This window comes from Fragaria vesca, linkage group LG3 (genome assembly GCF_000184155.1).
Source record: "Fragaria vesca subsp. vesca linkage group LG3, FraVesHawaii_1.0, whole genome shotgun sequence".
NCBI lineage: Eukaryota > Viridiplantae > Streptophyta > Magnoliopsida > Rosales > Rosaceae > Fragaria > Fragaria vesca.
Window position 1 is genome coordinate 378,023 of NC_020493.1, and position 10,225 is coordinate 388,247.

The following is a 10,225-nucleotide window of genomic DNA, read 5'->3' on the forward strand; positions in this document are numbered from 1 at the left end:
ATGAACATCCCCAAAGACCTCCCAGTTCTAAGTACGGAGAGATTTCCTTAAGGTACGCAGCTTACATTGCAGGACAGAATAAGGACAACCAAACGAAGTAGTAGAGGACCAACATCCTTTGACAAAACTCATAAAATCCTTATGCTCCAACCACATTTTTCTAAACCGAAAGAGACTAAAACGAGGCCCTGTAAACTTAGAAAAGGACATTAGTAGTGGATTATGATCAGAGCAAGTTCTGGGTAAGGTGCAACAGTCAAACTGATCCCATTCCTCCATCCAATTCAAATTAGCAAGACTTCTATCTAATCTTAGCTCCACATTACCACGAAAACCACGCCGTCTCACCCATGTAAACTCTGCCCCTTTAGTATCTACATGAATAAGTTCACAAACATCTGACATTGCCTGAAATTCCTCACATGATCGCCGTCTCACATGTAGCGTAATTTCCATTATTATTTCTGAGTGGCAATCTCTCAGTAGCATATATAGGGCCAATGTTCTTTTCTTCGCTTTACAAATTCCTGGAAAAGGAAGTTCGATCGATGTAGCGTAATTTAACTTCTTTTACTCGGCGTCAATTTTGGAAGCATTGTTCATCAGAGAGTTCAACAAGGAGCTCACTAGTATAAAGGTTACTAGCTCGATATAATATACATGCATGTGCATGGACCATAGTACTTGAGCTAGATATGAAGCATGTCGACGATGACTAGCTAAATTTCTACTACCAAACAAGGACGTATGAATGATATCACATGCAGTTAGGCATCGAGTTTTGATCATATGACAAATAATTAATGTACGTATAATCAAGGAGTAAAATATCTAAAATATCCTCGATATTTCTTTAAAATTTTTGTTTTTTACAATTATTGATATTAATTTTTATATATTTCCGAGATTATATATTTAGTCTATTTTTTGTCGAATATACAACTTTTAGATAAAATTTGGTAAAATTTCTATCGATATTCGATATTATCTCGATATATCCATCGAGATTTCCTTTTTTCGAACCATCGAAATTTCCATGATCATCGATATTTTACTCCTTGCGTATAATCGATATGAAGTTGAATTACTTAGCTAGATATATATCGTTCTTTGTTTCCCAGTATCAAAGATTGAGTTCAAGTAGTGTTACTGATTACTAATTAAGCGAAAGAGATTGAGTTCAAGTAATCAAATATTGGTCTCGAATCTTGATGTTACCGGCCAACTTACCATGAGGACGTAGACACCGCGATCCGGTGATAATTACCAAGAAAGGAGCAGGCAAGTTCAAGATTGCCAAGTTAGCCACAGAAGATGAGAGGGCGGCTAATGCAGTGATCGATTTGCTATGAAATTAATTCGGTACGTACGTACTGCTGGAGCAGCCAGCAGCTTAAACATTGTCTTGATTTCACGCTGTGATGGAGTCTTGGAACAGTCGGTATATATTATAGCGAGTTCTCAACTTATTGGTCCTCATTAGTGTTTCAAAATATTGGTAATTAACAAGGGTTCATTGTCATTGATTGGTCTCCATGCTATAGCTAGCTCTATCGATCATCTAACTCACCCGGAGATGAGAGGAGAGGTTGATTTGACTCGAATCCTGTACAATTAGTCAGATGATTCTGTACACATTTTAGGTGTGACTCTCCCCAGTAGCAATCTAATAATCTCCTTGGATCCCTGTATCAAATAGATAAATGCATACAGCGACATTTTGACAAAATGGGTGGACTTGGCCAATTTCTAGTTTCTCCTAGCTAACAACCTAGCAACATCGACAGATTTGTGATTTCATATTAACTAGCAGCTTTTCTTTGGTCGACTTCCTGTCATTTTAGTACACCAAACCTTTATTTTCTCCAACGTCCATCTTCTTCCTCACAACAGCATTAAATCTGCTCTACTTACAGGTAGTAGTTACTATACTAGTTGAAATTTGAAACCCAGAACTGCATGTTTAGGCTTGAGCACAGCAAGGACCAAACTGATTTCCATCGTTATTGGTAATTGATCGATTCTACTTTTACTGCTTTCGAGTTTACATGCAATGCATTGATTGATATAGTTTCAGTTAGACTACTGATCACCGGCACTGAAAACTCTACCGGCCAGGGATTTGGTTCAGCTGCAACACTGAATCCAAACAAGGGCTTTGGTGTCTAAGTGTACCACACTTGGAAAGGAGGACTGAAACCAGAAGCGATGATGGAGAGCAGAACATAAAACTAATATATTCTGGCTGGCTGGCTGGCTGCAATCCGAGTTACATGCAATCTCGAATTCTCGATTATATCAGTTACAATACAAGCTTATCCCTCAACTTCCTAATTTTTTTTAGAAAAAGGCAAGAATCATGAATGAATATATATGATCAGCACAAACTAAAATGACCTCACGTCTAGTTTAACTCCCCCCAGTTCACGACAATCTTCTATCGACTAGAATGGGGTTGACTTGCATCATCCTCTGAAGACATTGATGAATCTTTCTTCACGGAATGACAAAGCTTTCCTCAAGGGATAACTCATTTACAAGAAAATCAAAAGGGCCATCGCGAAAGCAATGAACAGAGAAAGCATCAAAACATTGTTGTAATAGCCTGGCAAACATTAAAACACATGGTTAAGGACTGAAGGTTGTACTCAGCAACAACTGAAAAGTAAGGAAAGCAAATTCAAAAATGAAAGATTTATGTCACGTAATCCACCCTTTCAAAAAAAAATGTCACGTAATACACAAGAACTACTGTGAGATGTCCACATGTAGGCAAACTGTAGTTTAAACTTTGCTGTTCGGAATTTTGAACAGCAGTAGGAGACTGGTGGACTGCTTATAATAACAAAATTAGCATTGAGGCGATAAATGATGCTACAAAGGTAAATGAAAGCTGTACTCACCACTCTCTGCAGATGCTGCTGCAGGAAGTGCAGGAATCTTGACACCTGAAGAACCGAAAAATTCAGGCAGTAATCATTATAACAAGACATAGGAAAGTATTAAAGCTGATAGAAAGGATGTACAAGGTTAATGTATAACAAATTACCAAATGCAGAGTATATAGTGACATACCTTTACTGCATGTTGAAGCTGCTCCTTGAGAAGAGGTGGGCCAGGGAGCTGGAATGTTATCATTCAAATCACAAAGGAAGCTGACCCCTGAACTTTCAAATATTGCATCTGAAGGCAAGCTTGGCAAAAGACATCCGGATGCTATCATATGCAAAAGGGTAAGAACATTATATGTCAGTTTAGAAGATTAAAACACAAAGATTAGTACAGAACAAAAAAATATTCAGCACACCACCCAAAAGTATTTGCATATCAAGTTTTAGTCGCGGTCCAATGATGTAAGGAAGAACAAATCATTTTCAGGAGACACCTAAGACAATAAAAAAATGACATATCCTGACAGTACCTGCCTTGTATATAGGGCCCTAACACATATCAATCCATGTAAAGACAGCTAAGAAGCTGGCATATAATTTCATAAACTGTACCTAATTATTCAGATAATATGGCTGGCCCTCTGCAACATTATCATAAGGGCACAGTATCCTGATCTACAATGAGCCCACCTTTTGGTAATGCTAAGCTATTATTTGAGTATCACAATAGTTTCATAGTAAAAAAATAAAAAAATTATTTACCTTGACTTCCAACTGAGATGTACAAAATGTTGATTGTCATCACAATGACATGCAGAAGACATTTCAAGATTGAATTAGTATCATGATAAGAAATGTTTAGTTTGCTAAAAGAAAAATGGAGTAGAAGAAAGCAGTAACCTTGAAGGGAGAAATCCTTGAGGCTTATATGACATAGGCTATACACATCTTTGGTAATATTTGATTTCCTCAATTTCATTCCCAGTGATGCAGCACAATCCAAAGCTTGCAAGTTGGTTATGAAACTCTGCTTTTGTAAGTGGGAGACGTAGCTGTCCATTGCTGTACAACAAGCTGTCTGGTTTCTTATCTCATCCCCACAGCCAAGTGCAACATGTTTCATATTGGGGAAGACCAGGGGACAAACTGAATTGCACATCAAACACAAATAGAGAAGATTAATTTCGCTAAGATATAGAACATTCTCTTATGTCTTAACTATGGGTTCTGATAATTCAGAGCTTAAGCAAATCAAATTAGTTGAAGACATACTCCACATTTTAACATATTAAACTCAAACCAATTTAAATGGCTGACTATAGACTCACCCTTGTTAATCTTGCAATTTGAGAGCCCCCTTAGAAGTTCCTTGGCATGAGAAGGATTGAATTTACTTGCCAGCCAGCGAAGGACAATGTTTTTGCAGTCATTGACTCTACTTATGTGATCAGGTAAGACACGACCACCGTCTGTGCTCAAAAGATCAGAAGCTTTCGAAGCAATTCTCGTAGCAGCTTCTAATATGGCATTCTGACATGTTTGGGCACAGCATTCTTTCACAAGGTCTATCTTCTGGCACGCAGCAACCAATTTGGAAGTATCCACTGTCTCCTCAAATTCAGTTACATCAATGATCGGGCAAGATGCATCCGTGAGATCTGTTGAACGAACTGAGCATATTTGAGCAAGGGTGTCATTTGCTCCCTGGCTAACCAAAATCTGCTTTATATCTGATAGACAGTATTTTGCAGCCGTCCCGTTTAAAGCAAGCACATTGGTGTACTTACTGGACTGACCAATGAGGATAGTGATAGTAGCTTCCAACTGCGGGCAACAAATTACATTCGCCAGCAATGGTGCAAAAACCGACCAACAATCAATTGCAGTCGTACTCATCAAACTCTCGGAAGCACTGAAGTTCAGCAAACATTGTCCTAAAAGCCACACATCAACAGCATAAATGTGTGACCACAGCAACAAGACAACACCTTCGCAATGCCTACGGATATCTAATTCAGCTAGACAATTTAGACAAGGGAAACAAATACCTGATACTTTCGGAACAGTAATGTTTGTGAAGGGTGCCAATGGCGAAGGAGCAAGAAGGGGAAGAAATGGCTTGGGAGCCGCGGTTGGAGGTATCATAGGTAACATACTATCTCTTTGCCTGATTGTCAAGACAGAATCTTTACGAGGATCCAAACCGCAGCAACAAGATACATGGACACCTATAAAAGAACAATCCAAGATGTCAATGATTACACAAATTAATATCACAAACTGTTAATATGCAAAATTTCAAGACAGTTACACAAACAGGAGCATTGTAAGTCACAGAACTAGTTAAAAGATAGATGCTTGACTCAAATCTAGAACATCCTAGTCATCAAATTGGTCCCAAATCATGAGTTTCTCCAAGAATCCCAGTTGCATTGGCTCAAACTTAACAATTAGCAGAATTCAAGGTCATGGGTTTGGAACCCAGAATAGGAAACAAGTAGAAGAGTTACTCACAGAGGACCAAGATGAGGAGGAGTTGTAGACAAGACATGGTAGTGAGGCTCAGTCACAGAAACACCAACAGTTTGGTAGTAATACTGTTAGAGCTGGAGCTGAGAGAAGGGCATTTGGGTAGAAGAAGAAGAAGAAGAAGAAGAAGAAGAAGAAGAAGAAGCAGAGGAGTGTAGTAGCAGTAGTAGTGGAGAAATAGAAGAAGAAGAAGAAGTAGGCGGAGGAGGAGCAGCAGCCATGAATGAGAAAAAAGTGGTGGTGGTGGTGATGGGTGTGGGGCCCCCACCGAAGTAAATAGCTGTACCGGTTGGGGAGAGGAGTGGGTCCCATCTGGGGCCCGGAAACTCAGATAGAAGAGCACTGGCGCATTAACGCCACCACCCGCTGCCTTTTTTTTCTCGGCCGGTTTGGCACGCGCGGAATTTCATGGCTCGTGTCGCGGGCACGTGCGCAGTGCGACGTCGTTTTGAGAGTGGAAGGAGGAAAATGGGAGAGAAAAGAAAAAACGCCGTTGCCGGGGATCGAACCCGGGTCACCCGCGTGACAGGCGGGAATACTTACCACTATACTACAACGACTTGGATGTTAATGAATTACGAGCTTACTTAATTTTGGGTTAATACTTGATGCTTTGATTGTGGTGATGGTTAATGATTGGTTGTAATGTTAGAAAATGAGTTGCTTTGTTTGGAAAAGCAAATGAGAATGATGGTTAGCATAATAGAAGCGGGAGGAAAGAATCTTAATGATGTATAAGTGGGGAATATATAGCTTGTCTTTAACAATAAGCATTGCATCATTGGAAATGAGAAGTTGATTGGGCATAATCACAAATTGAAAAAGTGTAGCATCAACTTTCACTACCTGTGAAGCAACTCTACTATTAAGTCCAATGATCAGCGTCCATCTCCATCCAAGTCACAAGTACAGAATAAAGTTTCCCAAATGTTTTTATGAATCTTAGCTCAAGCTCATCAAAGCAAATGATTATTTGTTTCATGTGGAAAATAAGATTTTATTCTTTTAAAGAAACAAAATGCTTTATATTTGGGAAAATTCTGCTGTGCTGGAGGGCATAACATGTCTGCTGGAAACACATATAGAACCACCTAGTGACGGAATCAGGATTTCATTAAAGAAGATAGATGCAGTGAATTTCATTAAGAATACTAACTAAATGGAAAATAAATGTAACATATATATATATGATATTATGATTAGATAACACAAAATTAAACCTATGAAATGTTTAAGTTTGAACTGATAAATGTTAATATTTGAACGAAAACAGATTTGGCTATAATACAGGGGGTTCATTAACAAAATTAAGGGTAAATTTGCTATAACTAAACTACCTAATTAAGGGTAATTAAGACAATTAAAAAAGGAAAATAGTTTCTAGGCCTTACTAAGGTCTAGGATTTATGGTCTTAATCCTAGGTGACATGTCAAATCACTTATCCACATCATCAAATAAAAAAAATACATGCTATGTCTATTTTAGGTTAAATACAATCTTTATCATTTCTATTATCCAATAGGTCGTTAAGTATTATTTTGTTTTTATTTCTATAAAAGAATGTTTTAAGTCCATTTTTTTCTATTACTCATGCTTAATTTAAAATATGAAATATATATATATATACATATATATTATACTCAGTTTGAAAATATGAACTCATTTGAATATATATATATATATATTTGTTTTCAAAAAAAAATATATATATATATACACACACACATACATAATTTTTTCAAGGAGAAACTTATACATATATATATCTATATATTTGTCCAAAAAACATTTATATATAATTCATCCAATATAAATTTGATAGAGATTTTATTTTTTATATTTCATTTTTAAAGTTCGATGGTGAATTATATATATATAAAGTAAAAAATAATAATGGTGAATTATGAAGTCTAAAACTATTGGATTCACAAAGATAATTTTTTTTATTTATTAATATCGTAATTGTGGCCCTAAATGTAATGAATTATTATAATATTTGACTCCATAAAGAAATACATTTAATTTAGTTCATGTAAGGTAACTAAACCAACAACATAAAAATGGTAACTAAATCATCTTGATTTAAATAAATAATATTTGGTATAATTATTCGTTAATTTGGTGTGATTATTAATTAGATCGTTATGAATAAATTATATTTGGTATATGGTATCTATATAGACATGTCCGTATTTATAAGAGGATATACAAACATTCCATACTATTAGTATATGTATTGCCATCTATACACAGATCCTCCTTATTAATCAGAAAAATCAAACCTTAAATTAAATTTACAAAATGGAAAGAAAATATATTATACCCATTTATACCAGTACCTCACGAAATATTGTGATGGACTTCAGCATGAGATTTTTTTTGGCAAGAGATGAACTTCATTGAATAGGTATGAGATATAATGATTGAATAAGTATGTTAAGTGTGAAGTGTACTTCATTTAATGAATCAAATATCCAAAATAGAAGTCATTATCCACATTAACATAAACTAATATGCTGTTCTACACAAATAAATACGTACTAGGTATCCAATGATGATTTCAATAACATTGAAAAAAGAAGCTAGCCATCATTGATATAGCGATTTGAAGTCAAGAACATATCTTATAGTAACAAACAAGTACTAAGTAGTCAATAATGAACTAATAATGTTCTCTTGAAACTTTTTCCTAATAGAATATTCACATTAAAATAAAATTAGTCATTGTTCACATTGAAATTCAAAGTCATAAACATGTCACATAGTAACAAATAAGTTACAAGTACCAATAATAATCTAATAATGTTCACTTGGAACTTTTCCCAAATAGCATGTTCACATTGAACTTCACATCGAAATAGAAGACATTATTTACATTAAAATTTGAAGTTGTTGTTCACATTGAAATTTAAAGTCCTAAACATGTCTTATAATAACAAAAAATTATAAATAGCAGATAATAAGCTAGTAATTTTCACTTTGAACATTTCCCTAATGACATATTCACATTGAAATAAAAGTTATTATACACATTAAAGTTCACATTCAAATATTCAAATAGAAATCATTATTCACATTGAGATTTAAAATGATAAGCATAAGTTATAAATAGTTAATGATGAGCTAGTACGTAATAATCATTAAACAAATAAGTACTAAATAGCTGACAATGAGCTACTAAAGTTCATTATAAACCTCTCTTTAGTGGAATATTCACACTAAATAAATAAATAAAGTACTAAGTAGCTAATTATGTGCTACCTGCAAGTTCACCAGTGACGTATCCTAGCTCAATGTCGTATTCACACTAAAATGAAATAAATAAGTTTGGGGTTTAGGGATAAAAGTTTAAGGTTTAGGGATAAGAGTTTAGAGTTTAGGGTTTAAAAACGGTTTAGGGTTTAGGGTTAAATATATTAAACCCTAAACCCTTTAAAAATTAAATATATTAAGTAGTTAATAATGAGCTAAGTACAAGTTCACCGGGGACTTTTCCTAATGACATATTCGCATTAAAAGGTACATAACACTTTATACGTATGATCTTAATACATATAGGCATATATAGTTATATACCATAATTTATTGATAACGATCTATCTAAAACCAAAACACCATCAATTCATTGATTCATTATAGTTTCTTACTTATTCAATTCCTATATTTCATGCATCAATTCGAATAATTATTGTTTATTTTCATCAAGATGATTTAGTTACTATTTTTATGCAGTTGATTTTGTTACCTTACATGAACTAAATTAAATGCATTTCTTTATATTATAATAATTCATTCCATTTAGGGCCATAATTACGATATTAATAAAAAAAATTATCTTTGTGAATCAAATAGTTTTAGACTTCATAATTCACCATATTTTTTTACTTTATATATGTATATATATAATTCACCATCGAACTTTAAAAATGAATAAAAAATAAAAATCTCTATCGAATTTATATTGGATGAACTATATATAAAGGTTTTTGGTACAAATATATAGATATATATATATGTATAAGTTTCTCCTTGAAAAAATTATGTATGTGTATATATATATTTTTTTTGAAAACAAATATATATATATATATTCAAATGAGTTCATATTTTCAAACTGAGTATAATTATATATATATGTATATATATATATTTCACATTTTAAATTTAAGCATGAGTAATGAAAAAAATGGCTTAAAAACATCGTTTTATAGAATAAAAACAAAATAATCTAGAGCCATTGGATATGAAAAGATAAGATTGTATTTTTACCTAAAAATGACATAGCATGATTTTTTTATTTGATTATGTGGATATGTAATTTGGCATGCCACTTAGAATTAAGGTCATAAATCATAAGCCTTATTAAGGCCTTCTAGCACTACTCTTTGCAAATATTTTGCTCAAGGAGTTGGCCCTCACTATTATATATTTATTTGTACTCGGCCCTCATCAGTCGTCACAGTACGTGCAAATTATTGGATCTGTAGTTGGCCCTCACTATGCAAATTATTTGAATTGGATTTTTCCATTTTAATTATGTTAGTGAATTTTGCTAAACTTGTTTGTGCTATGAATCTTTATTTCAAATCCAAGCCCATGCCCATGCCACTTGCACCTGGCAAAGCTCTTAACACATTATTGCGATCTGCATGTGATTTCTCAATAGGAACAAGAGAGAGTTATACTAATCGAAAAGAACAAGAGAAATATTGATTTAGAGAAAACTTATCAGCGCTCATTTATTCGATTAGTCACTGAACATTCATGCATTCACCATAATTACGTGGATTTGTTTTTTCCTAAG

General features: G+C 34.1%; 1 protein-coding gene and 1 non-coding gene across 2 annotated transcripts; both read right to left on the reverse strand.

Annotated features, from left to right (window-relative positions):
- Positions 1–2,213: 2,213 nt before the first annotated feature.
- On the reverse strand, positions 2,214–5,542 carry LOC101291603 (uncharacterized GPI-anchored protein At1g61900-like). Its single transcript, XM_004293236.1, has 8 exons — positions 5,406–5,542; positions 4,940–5,119; positions 4,220–4,825; positions 3,792–4,037; positions 3,654–3,665; positions 3,076–3,216; positions 2,904–2,948; positions 2,214–2,605 (listed from the first exon to the last, which is right to left on the reverse strand). The coding sequence occupies exons 1-8, from the start codon at positions 5,440–5,442 to the stop codon at positions 2,535–2,537; spliced, it is 1,338 nt and encodes a 445-aa protein (XP_004293284.1). The 5' UTR covers positions 5,443–5,542; the 3' UTR covers positions 2,214–2,534.
- Positions 5,543–5,908: 366 nt separating this feature from the next.
- On the reverse strand, positions 5,909–5,980 carry TRNAD-GUC. Its single transcript has one exon. It is a non-coding gene; the product is annotated as a tRNA-Asp (tRNA).
- Between the last annotated feature and the right edge of the window lie 4,245 nt (positions 5,981–10,225).

What these genes read in the sequence shown, in the direction of transcription:
- LOC101291603 (XM_004293236.1), bottom strand. Translation starts at nt 5,442, where the DNA reads ATGTCTTGTCTACAACTCCTCCTCATCTTGGTCCTCT. An exon ending in AAATTGCAAGATTAACAAGG is followed by an intron (nt 4,038 to 4,219) that starts GTGAGTCTATAG and finishes TGTGCAATTCAG; the next exon opens with TTTGTCCCCTGGTCTTCCCC. An exon ending in AGCTTCAACATGCAGTAAAG is followed by an intron (nt 2,949 to 3,075) that starts GTATGTCACTAT and finishes TCGGTTCTTCAG; the next exon opens with GTGTCAAGATTCCTGCACTT.